Consider the following 26,911-nt stretch of genomic DNA (forward strand, 5'->3'; position numbering starts at 1 on the left):
TCACCCAACGAAGCGTGCGCCAGTCCAAGCCAAGAGCAGCCAGTTTCTTGAGGAGAATGCTGTGGGAGACGGTGTCAAAAGCCTTGCTGAAGTCAAGGTAGACCACATCCACAGCCTTTCCCTCATCCACCCAGCGCGTCACTTTGTCGTAGAAGGAGATCAGGTTCGTCAAGCAGGACCTGCCTTCCATAAACCCATGCTGGCTGGGCCTGATCGCCTGCTTGCCCTGCAAGTGCCGCATGATGACTCCCAAAAGGATCTGCTCCATGAGCTTCCCTGGTACTGAGGTCAAACTGACCGGCCTGTAGTTCCCCGGGGAACTACATGTTCTGTTTTCAGGTGATTCATCATGACACACAAAATTATGGCTATAAAAACCTCAGAGACAAACCAAGGAAGTTTTATTACCAGATAAACAATCGCAAGAATCCCAAAACTTTGAGGGATGAGGGTCGTGTGTGTCTTTCCCCCCACCCTCGCCCCGCTCCCCTCCCATCTTCCCATTTTGTAAAACATCACAACAAAACCAAGCATCTTCAGGAACTTTGAAGAAAACTGGGAGATTTCCCAAACCTTTTCCCATCCATGTTAAACCAAAACTTGGATTCACTGGACCAAATCCTGACATTTTGCTCAGTTGTCCATCTGTTCCAGCTCATCCATGTCATCTGGGTCAAGCCTCTTGATCTGGGTCTCTGAAGAAAGAAAACAAATGTCAGTGCCTGCCAAGTACAGCCAGGCACCAGCCTGTGCAGGAGTTAGCAAAGGCATAGCACTGCTGCTCGGGGGCTGCTAGTAGTGGCAAACCCTGGCAGCCATGCCCAGGACTCTCGGCTCTGCCTTCCACAGATGACATAAAACAAGCTGTGAGCTGTTCAGCACGTGACGGAGGTGAGAGGTTAGAAACCTGCCCAGCTGTTTGCATCAAACCCAGTTGAGTAGAGGTATAGGTAGAAGTGACAGATTCCAGTTATCTCAGGACCAACTGGCCACCTCTGGGATACTGCTTCCTGGCTCAGTGCACGTGCTAACCTCGCTCTGGGCTGAAAAGCTACCTAAAGTGCTCAGCATGGCATTTCCACACTGCGGAGTTCAAAAGATAATCAAACTTTGAGAGAGCACAACAGACACAAACCTGACCGACAAATGGTAAGAGACGTACATAGTGATGGGAACCCAAACTGGTCAGTCACACTGACTGATGGAGCTCAGAATGTTTATTCCACAGAGGTTATCCGATCAAGGACCTTGGCAACTGGGCAACGTGGGAAAAGGGGGAAACAAGCAACAAAACACCTGATACAGACCTGACAAACCCAATGAGACAATGACGAGAAACTAACCTCACCACTCACACTAATCGGTGGGCTATTGAGAAATTACAGGTGCCACTTCCCAGAAGAACCACCTGCAATTTACAGCTGGTAAGGCTGTGAGCCAGAGGGACCTGGACGGGAAGGGGTGTGGGAACTGGGAGGGCTGTACAAACCCAGGATGGGACGTGCAGGAGGAAAGGGAGGTGGGAGGTGCAAAGAGGGGGTAAGCAGGAAAGGGCACAGAAGCGGCCACTTGCATGTGAAATGGGACTAGTCGGTGTGCTTCTTTGGTTTAGCCCCAACACTGATCGCCACGGTCTGTCTTGTAGTCTTATGCCTACTTAAATCTTTTCCCACTTCTGTCTTTCTGTGATCTCACACTCAATCCCTGGTATGTGTGTGTGTGTGTGTACGTGCGTGCATACAGCAGTACCTTCTCACCAGCTACTGCTGAGACCTGTGCGTGAATGAAAACTGGTGCCAACTCCTGCAGTCAGACAGGGACAAGGCTGCCCCTGGCCTCGGCTGCCACCTACTGGAGCCACTGCAGGGGTCTCACTGCAGATACTGCAGCAAGCACGATTCTTCAGCTCCCAGCCACTGGGCTGGGGATGCTGTGCATCCAAAAAAACATCTGTTGGGGGGGCACTGGCGTGACTGTGACTGTGTGTGTGTGTACATGATGAATTCGAAGTGACAGCTGCTGGAGGCAGAGGTGAGCATCTGTACCTTCTACAGACTGTGTGGGTATGGAGGGTGTGTGTGTGTGTGTATTCACCTGAAAACTTCAGCCTGGGTCACCTAGTGACTGCGGGGGCCCTCAGGCCCAGGCCAGGGTATCAGGTGCATGGGTGGAGTCCGTGCGAGTATCAGGCTGGACCAGCCAGCAAGTAGGGGACTTGTCAGAGGGCAAGGGTCTGGTCAGGGACACTAGGAGAATAGAGGGGCTGGGATGGTGCTTGCTGACCCACAAACACCTGTGTGTGTTTGGACCTGGAAGTGCATGTGTGTGCTTGCACTAGTGACTCTCTGCCAGCCAACGAGGAGAAGGGGATTTGTGTGTGCTTGTGTGTCTATGTCTGTATATTTGTGTGTGTCTGTGCGTGTTGGTCTCAGGGACATGTGTTCTGTGACACTGTTGATTGAGCCTGGGTTAAAGGGTAAAGTGGCAGACGCATCCCTCAGCTTGTGCAGAGACCCCAGGTGCCCAGGCACCAGGCCGGGCTTCAGCAGCTCACAAGGACCGTACTGGTCTGTACTGGCCTTGCTGTGCTTCAGCAACCAGGCATGGAGGTCCTGGGCCAGAGCAGCTGCAAGAGGTGGCCACACTCCTGACATCCCTTAATGCTTCCCAATGCACTTCTCATCCACATGTACCTCAGCTCTTTGCAGCATCAGAGCTGGGCACAAGGATATTCACGGAAATGCTCCTCTATACTGTGCACGAGGTACGTGGTCTGCCTTTCCACCATGTTGAAGGCAATGCCCTTCTTCCCAAAGCAGCCCGTTTGCCCAATGCAGTGCAGGTAGGTCTCAAAATCCAGCTGCTTCTCCTGATTAACAGGGAGGCTGAAGTTCACCACTATGGTGACTTGTGCCACATCAATCCCTGAAAGACAGAGAGGTTTCTCGCAACCAGGATCCGAAGGCAATCACCCGCGTCCAGATCGGAGCTAGTCCACTTGCAGTATAAAGCGGTCAGCCCTGGCTCTGCAGCACACACTACAATGACATGTCAAGGCAACAAAAGACCTACATGTAGAGGCCACGGAGCACAGGTTGTGTCACCAGAAACGAAGCAGCATCGTGTGTCCCCTGCGAGTTGATGGGCCATGGGGCAAATCAAGGGGATTCCCACACTGCAGACGCTGCGAGGGTATTGCTTTTCAGGATACGGTACCTCTAGCACAGACGTTTGTGGTGATGAGAACCTTCTCCTTCCCATCGCGGAATCTGAATCACATCAGCCCTCTGCACTATGGTCAGCTCTGCGGTCAGCATGGCGACCTGGTGCCCATCCTTGCTCATTTTCACCGATAGCCAGTCCGCACTCCCGCGAGTCTAGATGCGTGGGAGAGGCAGGAGGAGCTTTTGCAGCAGCTCTGGTGATACTGGTCTCCACCAGGCATGGTGCGCTCTCCAGGAAGTTGGTACACACCCAGACCGACTACCCGTTAAAAAATGCAACAGTTCAGGTCACTGGGTGCGGGGAGTGTCTGAGCCTGTTGCTGCCATTGGCGGGAGGCAGAGAAACTGCGTGCGTGAGGTGCGAACAGGTGGATGACCTGGTCCACATGGTGGCGGTGCTCAAGGAGGAGGTGGAGAGGTTGAGGGATATCAGGGAGTGTGAGCGGGAGATAGACTGGTGGAGTAACTCCCTGCAGGGCCTCAAGGAGAGGTACCGAGGTGAGACACCCCAAATGGGGGTGGACCCCCTGCCCTGTAGCCGTCGGGCAGAGGGAGGGGATCTGGGAGTTGAGGAGGAATGGAAACAGGTCCCTGCTCGACATGGCAGACGATGCCCTCCCCTTCCGGCCCCACCTTCCCAGGTGCCCTTACGCAACAGGTTTGAGGCCCTGGAGCTCGACAGACCGGTAGCTGAAGAAGAGGTAGGAAGTGTTCCCAGGAGGATGCCTAGGGCGAGGAGGTCGACTCCACGCCTCAGGACTGCCTCCATCAAGAAAGACAGGAGGGTTATTGTTGTTGGAGACTCTCTTCTTAGGGGAACAGAGGGCCCTATTTGTCGGCCTGACTCTACGCGTAGGGAAGTCTGCTGTCTCCCTTGGACCAGGGTCAGGGACGTTGCCAGGAAGCTTCCCAACCTGGTACGCCCCTCTGATTATTATCCTCTTTTGATAGTCCAGGCGGGCAGTGACAACATTGAAGAGAGAAGCCTGAAGGCTATCAAAAGAGACTTTAGGGGGCTGGGACGGTTAGTGGATGGAGCAGGAGTGCAGGTGGTGTTTTCATCCATCCCTACGGTGGCAGGGAGGGAAACAGAGAGGACACGGAAAGCCCACCTGTTAAACACGTGGCTCCGGGGCTGGTGCCAACGCAGAAATCTTGGGTTTTTCGACAATGGGGCACTTCACTCAGCACCTGGCCTGATTGCCGCAGACGGGTCCCTATCTTTTAGGGGAAAAAGGATCCTTGGCCAGGAGCTGGCGGGGCTCATTGATAGGGCTTTAAACTAGGTAAGAAGGGGGATGGGGCTGAAGCAAGGATTGTTGGGGCTGTGCCAGGGGGAACAATGCAAAGGCTGGAGGATAAGGTAATGGCCCAGCTTAAGTGCATCTACACCAATGCACGCAGCATGGGTAACAAACAGGAGGAAGCCATCGTGCTGCAGGCAGGCTACAACTTGGTTGCCATCATGGAGACGTGGTGGGACCAGTCTCATGACTGGAGTGCTGCAATGCCTGGCTATAAGCTCTTCAGAAGGGACAGGCAGCACAGAAGGGGTGGTGGTGTGGCTCTCTATATTAGAGAGTCTTTCGAGGTTGTAGAACTCGAGGCTGGGAACGACAAGGTCGAGTCCCTTTGGGTTAGGATCAGCAGGGACAACAAGGCTAGTGTCCTGGTCGGGGTCTGCTATAGACCGTCGAACCAGGATGAGGAGACGGATGAGGAGTTCTACAGGCAACTGACAGAAGTTGCGAAATCTTCAGCACTTGTTCTTGTGGGGGACTTCAACTTCCCTGACATATCCTGGAAGCACAACACAGCCCAGAGAAAGCAGTCTAGGAGGTTTCTGGAGAGTGTGGAAGATAGCTTCCTGACACAGCTGGTTAGTGAACCTACCAGGGGTGGTGCCCCGCTAGACCTTCTCTTCACAAACAGAGAAGGACTGGTGGAGGATGTGATTGTCGGGAGCTGTCTTGGGCAGAGTGACCACGAAATGGTGGAGTTCACTATTCTTGGCGAGACCAGGAAGGGGACCAGTAAAACCACTGTATTGGACTTTCGGAGGGCTGACTTTGAGCTGCTCAGGACATTAGTTGGTGGAGTCCCTTGCAAGGTGGTTCTGAAGGGCAGAGGGGTCCAGGAAGGCTGGGCGCTCTTTAAGAGGGAAATCTTAATGGTGTAGGAACGGTCTGTCCCCATGTGCCCAAAGATGAGCCAGCAGGGAAGAAGATCAGCCTGGCTCAACAGAGAACTGTGGCTTGAGCTTAGGAGAAAAAGGAGGGTTTATTATCTTTGGAAGGACTATAAGGATGTAGTGAGGCTGTGCAGGGACACACTGGTGTGGTAGTGGAGGGGCACATCCTGGAGCACCTGGCATGCTGCGGTTCCCTCGCTGCCCTGGGGACAGGCTGGAGCCCAGAGGCAGTGGCAGTCCTCTGGGAGCAGCCTGACAGCTGGGTGGTCACTTTCCTTTGGAGAAATCTGATGGCAGGGCAGTCCTGGCAGGGAAGAGGCATTGAGCAGCAGTACGATAGAGGTGTCTCCCTGTGGGGCACTGCCTCCCCTCTCTCTGCCCTGCCGGCTCTACAGATCTTCCAAGGGCTACCAGGGGGGTTTTCTTCCCTGTCCCCCATCCTGGACATCAGTGTCTTAGGGTCCCTGGGCAGCATCCTCTGGGCAGTGTGGGCCAGGGGAGGCAGTGGCAGTGTGAACAACAGGCTCAACTCTCCCCTCAGATCAAGGAGAGCTCCCCAGTGACCCTGAGACAGAGTGGTTTCCAGTCCTTGCTTGCCTCCTCATGCAGAACAGGGAAGTCAGATGTCCCATATCTTGTTTTCCTCCCCTGCAGATCACGTTGAATATTAGCTTTGGAAATTTACCAAAGAATAGGCAGTCAACTGGAAGATTTCATGAAATGAAATGTTTATGTTTTTTAACAGTGGCATATCTCTCCCCTCTTCCACAAACATTTATTTTTAGATATCATTAAACCAGCAGATGGGATCTCCCTGAAGACCACTTTTAATAATGTCACTTTGTTTTTAAATATAATAAATAATGCAACACTGATAAGCTAATTCAGCTATCTGGCAAGTAGTGCAAGAAGCAGAAGCAGCCAAAATGAAAATCTTCCAGTTGACTGCTTGCTCCAGGATGTGCTCCTCCTCTACCATACCAGGGCTGCCCCCCTCCATGGGCTCTGCTGACTGCCAATGCTGGAGGGAGCCCAGGCTGCCCCACGTCCTGCTGCAACCTCCTCCTGCTCAGGCCCTGTCCAGAAGGACCGTGCTGCCTGAATGGGCTCCTTGTCCCACGGGCCCTGGGCATACACAGCTTATAAGAGATGCTTTGGAGTCAAACCTCTCTTCCCTGTCCAGAGAAAATTTGCTCCCGCAATTAGGTCTGAGCAGCTGCCCGGGGACAAGTGCCTGCCTCATCGCGTCCCCTCTGAATGGCCTCATCCTGCTCAGGGACAGGGCTAGCCCCTGCTGGGGTGAGGGGCATTGCAGGGACACTGCCTGGGAACAAGGCCTTTGGGGAGACTTGGCTGAGCCCCATGTGGGAATGGAAGGGGAGCTGGAGCCTTGCTGGGGATGGGGCACTGGCACCCGCCACGTGGGGGTCAGCTCTGCAGGGAAGGACTGGGCCCAGGTGTCCAGGAGGGCATGGTGCCCCCAGACAGTGGCAAGGCATGGACCAGGGCAGGGCTTGTTCCCTTGTGCTGTCTGTCCTCCCTCGGGGGCCATGGCTGGAGACTGGGACCAGTTTGGGGCCTGCAGTAACTTGGAGATGGTCTGGGCTGGAGCTGTGCTCTTCGACCGCCCCCAGCAGCTCCTGCAAGCAGAGTCCTCATCCCCTGGTGCCCAGCATTCACCAGTGCTCCTCACGGCCAGTGCCTCCCAGTACCCTGATCACCCTCTGGACCTCAAGTTCTCAGTCACCCGGCTGTCCCCATTGCCCATGCCCCCCAGCTGTCCTCCTACCTTCCCAGTGTCCCCTAATGCCAGTGTCCCCAGTGCCTGAAGAAGAGGAGTCAGTCTCAGCGTGCCGTTCACTCAAGGGACTGCAGAGGGGTCAGAAACAACTCTGCTTAGAGTCCCTTAATTTGAGGCTGCATCATCTCTGGGGGAGTCCTGGGGAGTAAGCCTGGCCTGGAAGGTGAGGGGCACTGGGAGACAGGGAGATGTGGCTTTAGGGGCTGTTGGAGGATGGTTTCTTGCTGGGGAACTCACTGCAGGGTGTCTGACCACCCCCTCGCCACCCCCTGATGCCTGGAGCCGTCCCTGTGGAGCTGCCCTGTGCAGGAAGCTGGCCTGGTGCCACAGAAAGTGGCTGGGTGAGTGGCGGAGGTGTGGGTCAGTCTCTGCCAGTGGTGAGCTCACTGCCAGGGCTGGTGCATGCCAAGCGTGGCTTTGCCCCTGGGCTCTCGGGGCGGGGTCAGTGGGGAGTCCTGCGAGAGATAAATCTTGCTCTTCACTTTCTCCAGCCTCATCCGGGACTGCGTAGACCACGGAGGAAGATGAAGATCGCCCTGCTCAGCATGGCCCTGCTCCTCGCCATGCTATGCCTCCCAGCAGATGCTCTGGTGAGCCCCAGTGCTATGGGGATGGGTTTCATGCTATGGGCGGCTCTTGGGGAGGAGACCCCACTGACCGGGGGCACTGCGCCCTCCCTGACACCTAGACTTTGGCAAAACCTCCATAAAGTGTCCAGGTGATCCCTCCACTCCTGGTCAGGTGTGTGGGATGCCCAAAGAGTCTGGAGATCTCTCTCCAGAGACCTCTGGGGACCCCTCCTAAGCCCACCGCCCCAACGCCTTTGGTCCCCACCAAGGTGTCCCTTTCCCTGGATTTCCTCCATGTCCTGTCTAGGCTCCCCAGTGCCGTACCTTTCATCTTTCCCAATGCCTTTCTTTCATTCTTTCCTCTCAGTCCTCTGCCTTTCAGCTAATCCATTGCTGTGGTGTCCCCTTCCTTTCACCCCCACTTCCAAATACCCCCCCAGCAGTCCTCCCAGTCCCCTCGTTTTGGTCCACCTCAAGCCTCTTCCTTCAGCCCACACCAATCACGTCACTTGAAGTCTCCACATTCGCTCTATTTGAATTCCTTATCCCCTGACTTGCGTCCCACACAGTCCCATAACTTCAGCACCCCCAGCCCAGTAGTCTCTTGGGGTCTGCAAATTCCCTCTGAATCCCCTCTGTGCCCTGTCTTTTGGTCCCCACATCCTTGTCTCCATCCCCACCCGAGGTCCCTGCATCAACAGCTATTCCAGATGAAGCTGGGGAGCAACGGGTCTGTGGGGAGCAGAAGGGATTTTCCCTTGCAGACCGAGGGGAAGCTACACAGTAGGGGTGACTGGGGACACCTGTGCCCCCTTCATCCTTCCACATCAAGCACCAATCCAGACTGACCCCCTCATTCTCCTTTCCTAGTTCCTGAAAGACTCTGAGTTTGCGGCAAGTGGAGGCTTTGATCTGGAAGTGAGTATCGGGGTGGCCTTGGGCTGGAGCCAGTCTTGAGAACTGCGGGGCCATTTGCCTCCCCCGTGCCCTGCTGTCACCTGCTGGGTTGAATTCATCCCGGCGTCCACTGAGGTCTCACAATCTCTCTCCTGCTGCAGCTGAAGTTTCTGCGAGGGAAGAGGGCTCTGCAGCCTGTGCCTGTTAAGGTGGTGGCAGCAGTGCGCAAGAAACGCCTGGCTGCAGATCTCTATGCCTAGGTGAGCAGCACTGGTATGTCGCTGGCCCCGCAAAGGATCCTTTACTCCAGGAAACCCCAGAGGCCTCTGTGCTGGGCAGAACTTGTGTATGGCTGGGGGCAATAGAGGGCATTAGCCATGATCTGTCTCGGGATCATGGAATCACAGAATGTTTTGGGTTGGAGGGGACCCTAAAGGTCATCTAGTTTCAAGCCCCCTGCCATGTGCAGGGACACCTCCCAGCAGACCAGGTTGCCCAAAGCCCCATCCAAGCTGGCCTGGAGCACTTCCAGGGATGAGGCATCCACCACGTCTCTGGGCAACCTGCGCCAGAGCCTCACCACCCTCCAAGTGAAGAATTTCTTCTGAGTATCTAATCTAAACCTACCCTCTTTTAGTTTAAAACCATTACTCCTTGTCCTATCACTACACTCGCAGAGAAAGAGCCCCCCCCCCCCAGCTTTTCTGCAGGCCCCCTTTAATTACTGAGAGGCCACAATGAGGTGTCCCTGGCGCCTCCTCTTCTCCACGCTGGACAACCCCAGCTCCCTCAGCCTGTCTTCACTCCTGCCCTTTGATCATCATTGTGGCCCTCCTCTAGACTTGTTCTAATAGGTCCGTGTCCTTCTGGTGCTGGGGGCCCCAGAGCCGACCACAGGGCTCCAGGTGGGGTCTCACCAGAGCAGAGCAGAGCAGAGGGGGAGAATCACCTTCCTTGCCCTGCTGGCTACGCTGCTTTTGATGCAGACCAGGGTACAGTTGCCTTTTGGGGCTGCAGGTGCACATTGCTGGCTCATGTCAAGCTTCTCGTCAACCAGCACCCCGAGGTCCTTCTCCTCAGGGCTGTTCTCAATCTGTTCTTCACCTGGCCTGTGTTTGTCCTTGGGACTGCCCCAGCCCAGATGCAGGACCTTGCACTTGGCCTTGTTGAACTTTGTGGCTGGACAGAACCGTCCCTGGGCCTTATGCTCAGCGGGCTGGATGGACCCAGAGGCTTAGCATGCAGTGTAGGCAGGGGTTCTGATGCCATACAGACCCCCAGGATCCCCATAGGACTGGGTCCAGAGGTCTACGGGCACCCCAGGGTAGCTGCACGCTGGGCAAGGGGCTCTGGGTGCCGTACGGACCCCAAGAGAGCCGAGTCCTGCTGGGGGTGTATTGGGGGCTGGGGGTGGGCTCCGATTCCCTGCTTCATCCTCTGATCTTTTGAGAGACCTGGTGGGGACGAGGCCTCTCTCGTGTCCCCACGGATGCTGGGCGATCGCGTCTTGCGCTTTGTCTTTCAGGCCCACAGATTGTGATGAACCCCCATCCTGTCCCCCCCCAGTTACATGAAGAGACGGTCATCCCTGGATCGTGCTGCCAGATCCTCTGGATGATATGGCCCATTTCCCCTCCGTCTGCAATAAACACCTTCAGCAAAGCTACCATATGTGTGCCGGTGTCCCCTCTCCTCTGCTGGTGACTGGAATGCCTGGGTCCTTTCTGGCAGCACCACTGCAGTGAGCAGACTGGCTGAGGGGAAAGCTGGGAGCCCAGAGGCCTGTGTTTCTCTGTTGGGCAGATTCCCCCTCCCACGCTTCCCACCTGCCATATGCCCCCAGTTTAGGGCAGATCGGGGCAAAGTGAAGCATGGGACTAAGGGTGGATTCAAGAGAGGTAGCAGTACAGTGGAGGCTGTCTACGGGCCGCCCGACCAGGAAGACCAAGCAGATAAGGCCTTTTATAGGCAGTTGGAAGCAACCTCACATTCACAAGCCCTGGTCTTTATGGGAGACGTCAACCACTGCACATCTGTTGGAGGGACAGCACAGCAGGGCATAAGCAATCTAAGAGCTTCCCGGAATGCATTGGTGATAACCTCCTCCTCCAAGAGTGTTGTGGTTTTACTCAGGTGGGCAGCTGAGCTCCACCACATCTGCTCTCTCACTCCCATACCTCAAAGGGAAAGGGGGAGAAAATACGATGAAAAGGGCTCACGGCTTGAGATAAGGCCAAGGAGATTGCCACGGGCAATATGGACTCAGTGGAGAGAGATTAGAGAAATGTATTGCCTGTTACTAACAAGCTAGAGAAGTGAGAAACAGAGAAAACAAATTAAAACCACCTTCCACCCCATCCGCTCTCTTCCACCTGCTCCCCCCATGCAGCGCAGACAAACAGGGAATAGGGGTTGTGGTCAGTTTATGGCACTTTGTCTCCGCCACTCCTTCTCGGTCACTCTCTGCCCCTGCTCCAAAGTGGGATACCTCCCATGGGATGCAGTCCTTTCCAAAAAGGATCCTGCGTGGGCTTCCCACAGGCAGCAGCACTTCGAGAACTGCTCCAAGTATGGGTCCGTACCATGGGATCCATCCATCAGCAGCAAACTGCTCCAGGATGGGACCCCATGGGTGGCAGCTCCCCCCAGGTCCCCTATTCCTGCAGAGGCTCCTCTCCACGGGCTGCAGGTCTGACCTGGAGTCTGCTCCAGCAGGGGTTCTCCACAGGCCACAGCCTCCTTCAGGTCAGATCCATTGTGGGCTCCTTCCCTGGCTGCATCATGGAGTTCTGCGCCGCTGTGGTACACCATGGGCTGCAGGGGGACAGCCTGCTCCACCAGGGACCTCTCCACAGGCTGCAGGGGAACTGCTGCTGTGAGCCTGGAGCACCTCCTGCCCTCCTGCTGCACTGACCTCGGAGTCTGCAGGGCTGTTTATCACTCCTCTGTCTCACTGGTGCTGATGTGCAGCAGTTTTCTTTCCTTTCTTAAATCTGCTTTCTCAGAGGCATAGACTGCAGAGCCTGAGTTTACACAATATCAGTCCCCCCCTTTTCTGGAAAATCTAGTAAATTCTTTTACTTAATACAAATATTTTTCTTCCCAGTCTTTATGATATGTACCCCTCAATACCTTGCCATGCACTTTTGTCAAGGAAGCTAACACGGACATTCGTTGTAACAATTTCCAATTCCAAACAAATATTACAAAAGACAATATTAAACTTATTCTGGCCCTTCTTGGAGATGGGTGACCCAGTTGCTAGCCACCAGTCAACTGGAAGAGGTTCTTCACCCAGAGGGCTGTCGTGCACTGGCACCGGCTCCCCAGGGACGCCGGCGGTGGGAGCGGGCGCAGGGCCCGGGCAGCCTCCTGTTGGGCAGCCAGTCCCCGGGCAGCCCGTCCCCCACGCGCTCCCCTGGCCCGGGCTGCCTCTGCCGTCGGCGCCGTGGGCTGTGCGGGCTGTGCGGTTCGCCTGGCCACCGGCAGCGGTGTGCAGGCCAGTGCCGGGAGCTGTGTCCGTGTCGGCAGCGGGGTGAGGGCCGGCCACCCTCGGGGCCCCGTGTGCCGGGGCTGGCCCAGGCGGGGCTGCGGGGAGGTGCTGAGCATCGTGTGTCTTGTCCCGTGGCAGAGCCCACCTGCACGAGCGAGGACGAGGAGAGCGAGGAGGAGGGCAGAGGTGGGTCCCACCGGGCCTTGTCCCCCGGCGCCTGCGCGCAGGCTGCAGGGCCAGCACCCCCGGGGCCGGGCTGGGGGAGCGGCAGCTCCCGGAGCCTTGGCAGCGGGCGAGGGCAGCGGAGGCGTGGGCCGAGGCAGGGTGCCAGGCTCCCGTGAAGTCCAGCCGGGTTCCTCGGGCCTGAGGTAGGTTGCGCAGGAGAAGAGTTCGGTGAAGAGCCGGCGGTGGCAGGGGCGGTGGGGGCGGATGGCTGGAGAGCCCCGTGTGTGTGGGACGGGAGACCCGAGGGGCACCGGGGCTCGTCACGAGCCCGCCCCTTCTCTAGTGGACGTGGCGGAGAGCTCCCTGTTGAACAAGCTGATCCACACGTCCCTCATGGAGTCCAGCCATCACGTAGAGATCCTGCAGCAGGACCCCAACTCGCCTCTCTTCTCGGTGAAAAGCTTTGAGGAGCTGCGCCTGTGAGTAGGCGGCAGCCCCGAGGCAGGCGGGCTTTGGAGCTGCCCCTGGGCGCTGTTAGCCATTCCTTGTGGAATGGTCGCTTTTGGTGCTTTTGGACAGGAAGAAGGAGCTCTTGCAGGGGGTCTACGCCATGGGCTTCAACAGGCCGTCCACGATCCAGGAGACAGCTCTGCCAATGATGCTAGCCCATCCATGAGTACCAGGGCCGCCCGGGTGAGCAGACGGGTACCACCGCCTTGGCTCCCCTGCGGCACCATGGCGTCGGGGTGCTGGTGCGGGGATGCCAAGCCTCTGTGCTCGGCTAAACAGCCTTTGCCTTGCAGGCCCCAAAACCTGATTGCACAGAGCCGGTCAGGGACAGGGAAAACGGCAGCTTTTGTGTTGGCAATGTTGAGCAGAGTTAATGGTGCAGAGAAGTACCCGCAGGTAATGTAGGAAGGGGAAAGGCCATGCGGCAGAGGTTTGGCTGCACCCTCAAGCCACTGTCCGTGGACAGAGCTCTGGTTTTGTCCCAGTCTCAACGGTGGTCTACCCGCTGTGGCCGCTGTCGTGGGCTGGTAAACACCCAGGTAGCGTCCCAGCAGCAGGGAGGTTGGATAGAAAGCTTGGGAGCAGACGAAGCTGCCAGCTAAAGGAGGCTACTTTTACTTGGTAGCAGTGGATTTAGCCAGGCCCTAGGTATCCTGACGTTCTGTTTTGAGGAGCATCCAACCAGCTTTGGGAAGCATGTGCAGAGACTCCAGCTGTTTGCTGTGACTTGCGCTAGTTTCTGGTGCCGTAAAAGCTCCTGGGAAGGCAAGGCACCTCTCTGGGTTCAGAATCACCTACGCAGGCTGGGTGCTGCACTTAAAAGTCTTGAGTCTCAAGCATCCTATGTAATTTAAACTCTCAGTTGCAAGCTGGGCACAGAAGCAAATGGCACTGTGCCTGAGGAAACAAATTTCCCTAGCAAAAATCACGGGATCCCAGAACGGGCGAGGTTGGAAGGGCCCTCTGACGCTCATCTAGTCCAACTCCCCTGCTGATCAGGATCACCTAGAGCACACTGTGCAGGATGGCATCCAGGCGGGTTTAGAATGTCTCCAAAGAAGGAGACTCCACAGCCTCTCTGGGCAGCCGGTTCTAGCGCTCTGTCATGCTCACTGTAAAGAAGGGACCTCTCCTAGTAGTTGCCTTGAGTCCTTTCTGCCTTCAGCTGTACCTTCCAGGTTACCTTCCAAAGCTGCAAATGCAACTGCCGTTGCTGATCCCTCTGCAGATTTGGAAGAGTTTAGCAGTGAGATTTCAGCGTGCTGAGCTTTGAAATGCCTTCTCATTAGCGTAGGGTATGCCATGCCAGGGGCACTGCGTGCTTTTAAAAGATGTGGCTCTTGTCTGACAGCTGTCTTATCTCTCATAGTGCCTCTGCTTGGCTCCAACCTACGAGCTGGCCCTGCAGATCGGACATGTGATCGAGAAGATGGGTCAGTTTTGTGCCGACATCAGGGTTACGTACGCTGTTCAGGGAAACAGAGGTGAGTCCAGCCGCGCTGAGCAGAGTTGCGGGCGGAGTAACAGTCCTGTAAGGAACTAGCGGGATGCTGTGAGAGCTGTGAACTAGCGGGAGCTGTGCGGAGCTCTGAAGGCACATGAAACAGCGTGTGAATTCCCGTGCCTTCTAAGGAGTCATTCTCGTGACCGCTGTCTCCTTTCAGAGGTGGGGCACCCCTTTTGCTGGTTGCCACCTGACAAGGCGTCAGGGAAGCGTCAGCCCTGCTTGATGGCTACCTGCAATTTTAAGCTCCTGAGCTCCGCTTTGCAATGACCCCCTCAAAGGCATTGCTAGGCAGTCCGAAGCTGACACAGCAGGGTGGGAACCATGCTCAAGCAGCCAGAACGTAGCAGATTTTGAGTCCCTATCTCCCTGGATACTACCCTGCTCATTCGCAGCCAGGTGTGTGTGGCCGAGAAACATAGTGCTCCTTGCACCGAGGTGGTGTGATACGATTTCTCCTCCTGCAGTTCTGCCAGGCGCCTTGCTGGAGGAGCAGATTGTCATCAGGACTCCTGGGACAATGCTGGACTGGTGTTTCAAACGGCGAGTGGTGAATATGAAGAGAATCAGCCTGTTTGTGCTGGATGAAGCTGACGTAATGATCGACCATCAGGGCTTCTCGTACCAAAGCATTCTCATTCAGAGGTGAATACCAGTGCTGGCTTGTGTCCTGACACAATATGAGATAGTCAAATGCGGTGTTTCTAGATCACAGAATCACAGAATTTCTACATTGGAAGAGACCTCAAGATCATCGAGTCCAACCCCTGACCTAACACTAACAGTCCCCACTAAACCATATCCCTAAGCTCTACATCTAAACGTCTTTTAAAGACTTCCAGGGATGGTGACTCCACCACCTCCCTGGGCAGCCTGTTCCAATGTCTAGCAACCCTTTCAGTAAAGAAATTCTTCCTAACATCCAACCTAAAACTCCCCTGTCGCAACTTAAGCCCATTCCCCCTCGTCCTGTCGCCAGGCACGTAGGAGAATAGACCAACCCCCACCTCGCTACAGCCTCCTTTAAGGTGTCTGTAAAGAGCAATAAGGTCACCCCTGTGTCTCCTCTTCTCCAGGCTGAACAAGCCCAGCTCCCTCAGCCGCTCCTCGTAGGACTTGCTCTCCAGGCCCCTCACCAGCTTCGTCGCCCTTCTCTGGACCCACTCAAGCACCTCGATGTCCTTCTTGTAGCAAGGGGCCCAAAACTGAACACAGTACTCGAGGTGCGGCCTCACCAGAGCCGAGTACAGGGGGACGATCACCTCCCTAGCCCTGCTGGCCACACTGTTTCTTATACAAGCCAGGATGCCGTTGGCCTTCTTGGCCACCTGAGCACACTGCTGGCTCATATTCAGCCAACTGTCCACCATCACTCCCAGGTCCTTCTCTGCCTGGCAGCTCTCCAACCACTCATCTCCCAGCCTGTAGCTCTGCTTGGGGTTATTGCGCCCCAGGTGCAGGACCCGGCACTTGGCCTTGTTGAACTTCATGCCGTTGACCTCAGCCCATCAGTGCAGCCTATACAGATCCTCCTGCAGAGCCTTCCTACCCTCAAGCAGATCGACACACGCATCTAACTTGATGTCATCTGCAAACTTACTGAGGATGCACTCAATGCCCTCGTCCAGATCATCGATGAAGATATTAAAGGGAACCAGCCCCAGCACCGAGCCCTGGGGAACGCCACTAATGACTGGGCTCCAACTGGACTTGACTCCATTTACCACGACTCTTTGGGCCCGGCTATCCAGCCAGTTTCTAACCCAACGAAGCGTGCGCCAGTCCAAGTCAAGAGCAGCCAGTTTCTTGAGGAGAATGCTGTGGGAGACGGTGTCAAATGCCTTGCTGAAGTCAAGGTAGACCACATCCACAGCCTTTCCCTCCACCCAGCGTGTCACTTTGTCATAGAAGGAGATCAGGTCTGTCAAGCAGGATCTGCCTTCCATAAACCCATGCTGACTGGGCCTGATCGCCTGCTTCCCCTGCAAGTGCTGCATGATGACTCTCAAGAGGATTTGCTCCATGAGCTTCCCTGGTACTGAGGTCAAACTGACAGGCCTGTAGTTCCCCGGGTCTGCCCTCCAGCCCTTCTTGTAGATGGGCGTCACGTTTGCTAGCCGCCTAGTCAGCTGGGACCTCCCCCGATAGCCAGGACTGCTGATAAATGATGGATAGTGGCTTGGCCAGCTCCTCTGCCAGTTCTCTCAGTACCCTTGGGTGGATCCCATCCGGCCCCATCGACTTGTGCACATCCAAGTGCCGTACCAGGTCACCAACCAGTTCTTCGCGGATAGTGAGGGCCACATCCTGCTCCCTATCCCCTTCCACCAGCTCAGGGTACTGGGTATCCAGAGAACAACCGGTATTGCCGCTAAAGACTGAGGCAAAGAAGGCATTCAGCACCTCCGCCTTTTCCTCATCTCTTGTAACTAAGTTTCCCCCCGCATCCAGTAAAGGATGGAGATTCTCCTTAGTCCTCCTTTTTGTGTTGATGTATTTATAAAAGCGTTTTTTGTTATCTTTAACGGCAGTAGCCAGATTGAGCTCCAGATGAGCTTTGGCCTTCCTAATTTTGTCCCTGCACAGCCTCGCTACATCCTTATAGTCCTCCCTAGTGGCCTGCCCACTTTTCCAAAGATTATAAACCCTCTTTTTTCTCCTAAGCTCAAGCCACAATTCTCTGTTGAGCCAGGCTGGTCTTTTTCCCCGCTGGCTCATCTTTGGGCACGTGGGGACAGACCGTTCCTACACCATTAAGATTTCCCTCTTAAAGAGCGCCCAGCCTTCCTGGACCCCTCTGCCCTTCAGAACCACCTTGCAAGGGACTCCACCAACTAGTGTCCTGAGCAGCTCAAAGTCAGCCCTCCGAAAGTCCAATACAGTGGTTTTACTGGTCCCCTTCCTGGTCTCGCCAAGAATAGTGAACTCCACCATTTCGTGGTCACTCTGCCCAAGACAGCTCCCGACAATCACATCCTCCACCAGTCCTTCTCTGTTTGTGAAGAGAAGGTCTAGCGGGGCACCACCCCTGGTAGGTTCACTAACCAGCTGCGTCAGGAAGCTATCTTCCACACTCTCCAGAAACCTCCTAGACTGCTTTCTCTGGGCTGTGTTGTGCTTCCAGGATATGTCAGGGAAGTTGAAGTCCCCCATGAGAACAAGTGCTGAAGATTTCGCAACTTCTGTCAGTTGCCTGTAGAACTCCTCATCCGTCTCCTCATCCTGGTTCGACGGTCTATAGCAGACCCCGACCAGGACACTAGCCTTGTTGTCCCTGCTGATCCTAACCCAAAGGGACTCGACCTTGTCGTTCCCAGCCTCGAGTTCTACAACCTCGAAAGACTCTCTAATATAGAGAGCCACACCACCACCCCTTCTGTGCTGCCTGTCCCTTCTGAAGAGCTTATAGCCAGGCATTGCAGCACTCCAGTCATGAGACTGGTCCCACCACGTCTCCATGATGGCAACCAAGTTGTAGCCTGCCTGCAGCACGATGGCTTCCTCCTGTTTGTTACCCATGCTGCGTGCATTGGTGTAGATGCACTTAAGCTGGGCCATTACCTTATCCTCCAGCCTTTGCATTGTTCCCCCTGGCACAGCCCCAACAATCCTTGCTTCAGCCCCATCCCCCTTCTTACCTAGTTTAAAGCCCTATCAATGAGCCCCGCCAGCTCCTGGCCAAGGATCCTTTTTCCCCTAAAAGATAGGGACCCGTCTGCGGCCATCAAGCCAGGTGCTGAGTGAAGTGCCCCATGGTCAAAAAACCCAAGATTTCTGCGTTGGCACCAGCCCCGGAGCCACGTGTTTAACAGGTGGGCTTTCCTTGTCCTCTCCGTACCCCTCCCTGTCAACGTAGGGATGGACGAAAATACTACCTGCACTCCTGCTCCGTCCACTAACTGTCCCAGCCCCCTAAAGTCTCTTTTGATAGCCTTCAGGCTTCTCTCTTCAATGTTGTCACTGCCCGCCTGGACTATCAAAAGAGGATAATAATCAGAGGGGCGTACCAGGTTGGGAAGCTTCCTGGCAACGTCCCTGACCCTGGTCCAAGGGAGGCAGCAGAGTTCCCTACGCGTAGAGTCAGGCCGACAAATAGGGCCCTCTGTTCCCCTAAGAAGAGAGTCTCCAACAACAATAACCCTCCTGTCTTTCTTGATGGAGGCAGTCCTGAGGCGTGGAGTCGACCTCCTCGCTCTAGGCATCCTCCTGGGAACACTTCCTACCTCTTCTTCAGCTACCGGTCTGTCGAGCTCCAGGGCCTCAAACCTGTTGCGTAAGGGCACCTGGGAAGGTGGGGCCGGAAGGGGAGGGCATCGTCTGCCATGTCGAGCAGGGACCTGTTTCCATTCCTCCTCAACTCCCAGATCCCCTCCCTCTGCCCGACGGCTACAGGGCAGGGGGTCCACCCCCATTTGGGGTGTCTCACCTCGGTACCTCTCCTTGAGGCCCTGCAGGGAGTTACTCCACCAGTCTATCTCCCGCTCACACTCCCTGATATCCCTCAACCTCTCCACCTCCTCCTTGAGCACCGCCACCATGTGGACCAGGTCATCCACCTGTTCGCACCTCACGCACGCAGTTTCTCTGCCTCCCGCCGATGGCAGCAACAGGCTCAGACACTCCCCGCACCCAGTGACCTGAACTGCTGCATTTTTTAACGGGTAGTCGGTCTGGGTGTGTACCGACTTCCTGGAGAGCGCACCGTGCCTGGTGGAGACCATTATCACCTAGCTAACGGCTGTCATTAAGGAGGTGTTCGTATGGGTGGGGGAAACACTCTGCCCTTCCTGCTCGCCCAGCCTGCGCTAACTGCCGCGCTAACTGCCGTGACACGCCCTGTTTGCCCGTCCTGGTCGCTCTCCCTAGGGGCAGTTTTTGAACGGCTGGGGAGGGGGCATTGCTGGCTCCGCCTTTGCCTCGTCAGCCTCCCTCAGGAGGGCTGCCGGGTCCTGGCGGCTCCCTCAAGTAGGCTCGATGCCGGAAAAATTAGCCCTGCCTGGCCCAATCCCCCGCTCCGCTGCAGAATGCGTCTATCCCGGAGCCGATCGCCTCGGCAAATGGCTGCCCTTAGATACATTGGGTAGCGAAAGAAATAGAACAGGAGAGACAGGAAAAGACAAGAGAGAGAGGGAGAGAGAGGAAGAAAGAAATCCACTTTGTGTGGAAGAAACTGCAGAACAAGGGAGCCAAAGAAATTTTCTCTGACTACTACATCCCTTGGATGTCCTTGGCCAGACCTAGCTTTGCTCCTGATCAGAACGTAGATAAGTAAATCCTCCTCCCCCGCTTTTTCCTGGTTGCTCAGCTTTGAGCAAATCAGCCACCAAACCAGCCGAATAAACAGGGAAAGAACATCCCTTTGATGCAGAAGGCTTTTGCTGATGTGAGAATGAGCTCTTGCCTGCACATAGGCAGGCTCAGGTCTGCTTAGTCCTGAGATGTGGCTTTCTTTAAAACTGTAGCCCTTAGGTAGATGAACAGGAAGATCTTCAGCTCACTTTAACTTCCTTTGAGCTGATACTGGATGATCCTTGTGGGCCGTTTTGAACTCAGGATATTCTGTGATACGGTGCCTTGTGTTGAAGGCGACACAAATAAAATAGCTTGAAACAGCCTTTCTTCAGGGCATGGTACAGGTTAATGAGGACTTCTGGGCAGCAGGCTGCTCTGCCAGACAGGGTCAGTGGTTGACCATCAGCATCCCACTGCCCGGGCTGACAGGAGCTGCAGTTTCCTGGTGACAGAGGTAGTGAGAGAAATGAGCGTCACACTCAGCCCTTCCTACCTCCTCTGTGTGCTCAGCTCAGCTGGGTATGTTTGGGGAGCTGGAGAAGAGCACCTTGTGGCTAGCTGCTAGCTACTCCTTTTTAAAGGAAAACTGTTTTTAGATGGTCTGGGTTTATCTCTTCTACCTGAAAGGGAGGTGGAAAAAGTTCTCCTTAGAAGAGGGGCCCGTACAGCTGAACTCTGCTAAAGGCATGCTAAAGGTTCTTCCTCGGGCTCTCTTTGGCATGATGTAGGGAGTGGGTTTACCAATTTCAAAGGCTTTCTGCTGCTGTTCTTTCAAATTGGTTGCATTCAAAGTATTTTCAGCAGTCCCAGGAAGCAGGAAGTTGGTAACTCCGATCCCGTTACAAGACACTGAAAGTCAAACCTTGGGCTGGAACTCTTCAGGTTCTTGCTCCATAATAGGGCTTAATGCCTCTGAACCTCAGATGGGGATAGGCCTTTAATGGCTGTGTTTCATTTGCTGTTCCTCTGAATACAACCAAAGCTGGCCTGGATAGAAGTACATTCACAAAAGGCTCGCTTTTTCCATTATTGAAACATAAGCTTTTTCCAAAGTCAAGGGGACCCGTCCATGTGCAAATGCTGTGTGTGAGCGATGTCTGCAGGTGCAAAGAAGGAGACCAGCTGCTAATTGGGTGTTTTTTGGGTGTAGTATGCCTTTTGGAATAATAATACTACAAATGTAGTATTAATAAATGCAAATCCTTTTTCTGCTCTAGGGCTTTACCTAGGGACTGCCAAATGCTGCTTCTCTCTGCAACATTCAAGGAAACAGTGTGGAATTTTGCAATGAAAATTGTCTCCAACCCCATCATAATAAAGCTCCGTCAGGAAGAGCTGACCCTGAGCAATATCAGGCAGTACTACTTTGTGTGCAGGAACAGAGAGGAGAAGTACGAGGCCCTGTGCAACATCTACGGCAGCATCACCATTGGGCAGGCTATGATATTCTGCCAGGTAAAGCAGCTAGTTTGCCAGGAGAGAGTGGTGGTGTCCTTGCAGTCAGTGGTATGTAAACGATCCATCTTACAGCGTGGCCTCAGTACTTCTGCTGAGACCATCAAAAGGAAGGGAGGGATAGGAAGCACCTGGGCAGCACTTAAAGGACAGCCCTTTTGGCACAGCCATTAGTTTGGCTGGAGCTGAGCATGAAAGCACGGGTACGATGACTTGCAGCAAATGCAGCCTTTAAAAGAGGTATTCTAACAGCATCTGTCATGACGGTTGAGATCCCGTTTGCCTGGCTTCCCCAGGGAGCATTGCATAGGAAACATACTGTGTTTCCTTGCCCTTTGCACTTTGTGTCCTGACAAGGGCTTCTTGCTCGCCTGCATCACTTTGGTCTTCTTTTGAGGCTCTGCCTGTTAAAAAGCAGCAGAGGCTCAACTGAAAGGAGCAGGGGATTTAGGGGAAGCTTAGCAGTGAAGGGTTGGCAATGACTGAGAGGAGCAGCAGCAGCAGAGCTGCTGCAAAAGCTCCTCCTGCCTCTCCCACGCATCTAGAGGTGTGACCTTATTGCAGCTTCTCAATACTTAAAGGGGGCTTATAAAACAGATGAGAGAAACTTTTTGCCTGGCCAGATAGTGATGAGACAAGGGGAATGGTTTTAAACTAAAAGAGGGGAGGTTAGATCAGAGGTTAGGAGGAAATTCTTCACTCAGAAGGTGTTGAGACATTGGCACAGGCTGCACAGAAGAGCTGTGGATGCTCCATCCCTGGAGATGTTCAAGACCTGGTTAGATGAGGCCTTGAGGAACCTGATCTAGTGTGTTGCATCCCTGACCGTGGTGGGGGGTTTGGAACTAGATGATCTTTAAGGTCCTTTCCAACTCTTGCCATTCTATGATTCTGTGGATTCTATGACATACTACATGGAAGAGTGCAAAGAGGATGGAAACAGGCTTTTATCACTGGTGTCCAGTGATAGGAGAAGAGACAGTGAGCACAAACTGAAATAGAGGAAGCTCCCACTGATCATCAGACAACACGTTTTTACTATGGTGGTGACCAAGCACTGGCAGAGAATGCCCAGAGGTTTTGTGAATATCTCTCCTTGGAGATATTCAAAAGCAGGCTGAACATGATCCTGGGCAACTGGATCTATGCTTGAGCAGGGGGCTTGGACCATATGCTGTCCAGAGGTCCCTTCAAACTTCTACTGTTCTCTGATTCTGTGAGCTTCTTCAATTGTACCTTTCCAATTCTCACCCTTGTCCCACTGGGAGTGACTGAGCAGCTGTTGTGGTGGTTTTTTTTTTGCTGTCTGGTGTTAACCCAGAACAGGATCCCCTTCATTATCTGAAATGATTGAACCATCTTAATAATATTACAATGTTTATCCATCATGCCAAAATGGGAATTTCCAGGGAGCGTATCAAGAAATCTTGATCTCCTCCTGTAACTTCTTTACCACTATTTTCTGCCAATCGTAATATGTATTTAATTTCTCTAATCTTTCATATATTTTCACTTATCCAGACAAAATGACCATTTCTAAGTAATATTTTCAACAGCCAATGTGGACATAAGCACTTTCCATTATTCTTCATATTCCCTCCTGCCCTTATTCTCTGTTCACTCTGATAACTCTCCAGTTACTGCTTCGAACTTCAGGAAGTTAAAAGATTGCCCTGTCTGTATGTAGTCCATTTGTCTCTTTAGCCAGCTCTTTAACTGTGTTTGTATTTAACATTTCATATCTGCCTATTTAAAACATTTCTTATAAGATTACCTCTTGTGGAAGCTTCACTGGAAACATCTTGCACCTAGCTGTGGTTTAACCCGGCCGGCAGCTAAACAGCACACAGACGTTCGCTCACTCTCACCCCTCCCTCTCCGGGACGGGTGAGAGAAACGGGAAAGTGAAGCCTGCGAGTTGAGATGAAGACAGTTTATTAAGACAGAAAGATAATAATAATAATAATAATAATTATGATGATAATAGTACTACTAATAATAACGTATATGAAACAAGTGATGCACAATGCAATTACTCACAACCTGCTGACTGATGCCCAGCCTAACCCCGAGCAGCCAGCCCCCCCATCCCAGCTAGCCACCCCTATGTATTGTTTAGCATTACATCAGATGGGATGGAATACCCCTTTGGCTAGTTTGGGTCACCTGTCCTGGGTCTGTCCCCTCCCAGCTCTTACTGCACCCCCAGCCTGCCCGTTGGCAGGACAGAGCAAGAAGCTGAGACATCCTTGGCTTGGTGTAAGCACTGCTCTGCAACAATTAAATCATTGGGGTGTTATCAGCACTCTTCTCATCCTAAGCCAAAACATAGCAGTCTACCAGCTACTAGGAAGAAAATTAACTCTGTCCTAACTGAAAACAGGACAAAAAGCAAGCTAGCATGCATGAAATACACAGGTGCGCAGCCTGGAAATTAACACGTTAAAAGGCACAAAGACTCTATAGAGATTTCTATATCAAGTTTCCATGGAGATAGCCAGTATAACCAAGTGTTCAAATCTTACCCCCAGTGCAGGGGGTGAAGCCTATTGACTGATCCCAGAAGTCACAACATCCTCATGATGGTATATTCCCTCATGATGGTATCTTCTCTAACATTCCCTCTCTCTTAGGCCAATTTATATTATTTTCTATCTTTTAGGTGAAGCTTGAGTGACTCTAGTCAAGCATATCTGATGATCTTTCAAGGTCCCTTCCAACCCCTTCAATTCTGTGATTCTGTGATATCTTAGTTATGATTGGTGAAAAGTTTTCCCGTCTTCATTTAAAGATATAGGCTCTGAGAAATTCAGAGCGTGTGCTCAGCGAGGGGGGGTTGCACCTTGAAGGTGAGTAGCTTTTGGGATGGAGGTTTTGGTATTATAATGATATTATATGAGCAAAAGTTCACCGGAGTACAGCATTTTGTCAAAAATATGACAGGTCGTTGGCTCAGGGTAACAAAAGTGCAGCTTATAGGTCTTGGTGTGCACAAGAACAATCAAGTCCCCACCTGGTCTCAGCCTAGCTATGGTGTCTCCACTCCACTCTATGCTCCGTACTGTTCCTTAGAGCCAGCACACCAGGTTCCCCCAGTGTGATAGCATCTAAGGTTGGAAGCCTAGGGAATGCTCAAGTAATGCAGCTACACCCTACCCTGAAAGCCTTCTCAGTGCTGTACATTTTCTTTAAAATGTGAATATTAGTTTAATTTTCTTGGTCATTTTATGCAGTTATTCACAGAGCCTACATACATATTTCACAGCAAAGAGGTTGAGCTACCAGCTGCTTCAGGAAGAAGTAGTCTCATAGCCCCTTTCCCAGCCACATTCCTGCTGATGATCTATCAGTTCCAGAGGCAGAAGTGAACTCACAGCCATATTCACAGCTGTACCAGATTATGAGTTTCTGAGGCACAACTGACTTCATAATAACATACCCAGCTGGTTCCCTCCCTGTGGCCCAGTAGCTGAACAGATAAAAGTAAGCTGATCATAATACCAGAAGCATTGTTGGCCTCTCAGATTCTCTGATGGACAGGAGACAGCTATGCCTCTTGTGTAAGGTACAAGGGTAGGAGTGGCTATCACTATTCAAACCAAATAAATATTGGTGGTCTCAATTCCTTACATGCAGCTGAGATCACATACACTAGCCATGTGCCTGAAGGTGGCTTATCAAGTATTCAGGCAGAAGTGACCTCACAGCCACCTTCACCACCACATGGCTCCTGCTGGCCCATGAGGTCCTGAGGCACAACAGTCCTGTTGTCAAGTCAGATTAGGGTCTAGTGATTAGAACTCACCTTTGGGGGTTACGGACTAGGCAAAGGTTTAGGGGCTGGTTTGGTGTTCTTAGGGTGCCTGGTCGCTACTTAGGGTATGAACTAGCTTTGTGGGTTGGGGTTTTGTGTAGGGCTGGGGTGAGGGCTAGGGATCAGGCTTAACCTTTCATTGCTAGGAATAAAGGCTAGGATTTAGGGTGAGCCATGGGGTAAAACTAAGAGGTTATGGGTTTGGGCTTCAAAAAATGCTCTGAGGTTAAGGATTAGATCAGTGGATTCCTGTCAAGGTGAGGGGTAGCATTTAGGGAAAGGGGTAGGGCTCGATGTTATTAATTAGAAATGGTGAAAGGGTGTATTATGAATGGTTTCACAGTCAGTGTTGCAGCTGTCTCATACCTGAACCCCTCCTACCTCTTCAAAATCTTTTATTTCTGTTAGTCAAGCTCTTCTTCACTACCCCTTATCTCCCATCTCTCTTTTCCCAGCTTCCCCTGGCCTCCCCAAATGTGTCACCCTGTTGGGGGCAGCTTTCTGAAGGCCTTTATGACCTCAGAGGCTCTGCCTCCCTGCTGTTGGCCAGCCAGGTGCTGGGACAGAAGTGACCTCACAGCCAGGACCCACAGGGCTACAAGGAGCTGTTGTCCTCAGGAGGCCTCTTCTCAGCCCACCCAGGAGCATGGGTTGCAGGGAGTGCCCTGCACAATCACTCAGATACTCTGCCTGCCAACCAGCTCATGCTGCAGAAGGCCTCCCCCATGTTCCACCCACATTCTACCTGCTCGCAACTCGCTCAGGCAGTATCTCTGTAAACCTCCATTGGCAACGACAGGCTCATGCAGTCCCGGCAGACAGAGACCTGAACAGCCACATCTTTGGGGAGGCATTCGGTACAGGTTGCCACAGACTTTTGGCAAGTGCTTTAGCAAGTGCATGCCAACTGGTGGTGTGGCCATGGCTGGGATTGCTTTCTGGGAGGTACCTGGTAGGTGAGACAGTCTATGGAGTAGATGTCAGTTGTTCTTCCCCCATCCATGAGTGCTGTAAGTCCCTTGTAGAAGGCCACCAGGCACAATTTGCCCTTCGTGAATGTGATATACGTTCATCTGATTTGTGTCAGTATGGAACAGTGCTAGGGCCGCATGGTATGATGAATGTGACCTTCTGTCTTACATACCCTTGTATAACCACAAGTCTAAGAAAAACAGAATGGTTAATGTATATAGTTCTTGTACCTTGACTTTGGTTTCTTCCCTTTCCTCCCCGTGTCCCAGTCTCCCCCTCATTATAGTCAATTTATCAAATCTTCAGAAATATTCCTCAAATCCATGAGCCTATTTGCTTTTGTTATTCTGAACTCTTATTCCTAACAGTTACAGTCTTTTTGCCTTCTTTGTGGTTGATTTAGCACTGCTATAGATGTGACTGGAGTGTCTCTGTGAATGGCCTGTGAGGAATGTTTTAACAACACCTGAAGTGTCAATAGAGAGCTATTTGTATTTGTATGTTCTTTCTTTGAAGTCTCTGATGTCTGGAGGTTTCAGAACAACTGCTAACAACTAGTAACTGTTACGGCTTCTGAATGGAACACTATGCAAGCCCCTGATATCTGGCCAGGTGGCCAGGAGATTAAGGAGAAGAAAAAAGAAGCTGAAGGACGACTGGGAGACAAAACTTGCAGGGGATGCTGTGTAAGCTTTTGACATGCTGCCAAGGAGTACAAAGGGGAAGGACAAGAAAAAAAAACTGAGAGGAAGACTACGAGCCTTCAGCATGAAAGACCCCCAGAGACCCCCAGGGGGACCACCGGAGACTGATGTGCATGCTCCAGTAGGAGGGACTGGACCCCAGAAGCTAATTATAATAACCTATTTTTTTTAGAAGTAGTAGTGAATATGTATTAGTCTAGGAGCATAAAAATCAGCTACTTGATGTAACTGGTGTGCGTCCTGGTAGAGCAGAGACTCCCGGTGCACCTAGCGCTGTTTGCTTACCTCTGTTCCTTTAATAAATTGTAAACTTTGATTAT

At 53.0% G+C, this 26,911-nt stretch overlaps 1 protein-coding gene and 1 long non-coding RNA gene across 2 annotated transcripts in view; one reads left to right on the forward strand and one right to left on the reverse strand.

The window, feature by feature from the left end:
- Nucleotides 1-7,650: 7,650 nt before the first annotated feature.
- On the forward strand, nucleotides 7,651-10,348 carry LOC113841480 (uncharacterized). The gene is made up of 4 exons (XR_005262021.2): nucleotides 7,651-7,806; nucleotides 8,656-8,703; nucleotides 8,844-8,942; nucleotides 10,208-10,348. It is a non-coding gene; the product is annotated as an uncharacterized lncRNA (long non-coding RNA).
- A 12,527-nt stretch (nucleotides 10,349-22,875) lies between these two features.
- Nucleotides 22,876-26,911, reverse strand: part of LOC113840926 (protein N-terminal glutamine amidohydrolase) — a 71,203-nt gene continuing 67,167 nt past the window's right edge. Inside the window, exon 7 of the mRNA XM_072030423.1 lies at nucleotides 22,876-23,012. Coding sequence (XP_071886524.1) covers nucleotides 22,890-23,012 — 123 coding nt within the window. The 3' untranslated portion in view covers nucleotides 22,876-22,889. The remainder of the gene's footprint in view (nucleotides 23,013-26,911) is intronic.

This window comes from Anas platyrhynchos, chromosome 32, assembly GCF_047663525.1.
Source record: "Anas platyrhynchos isolate ZD024472 breed Pekin duck chromosome 32, IASCAAS_PekinDuck_T2T, whole genome shotgun sequence".
Lineage (NCBI taxonomy): Eukaryota > Metazoa > Chordata > Aves > Anseriformes > Anatidae > Anas > Anas platyrhynchos.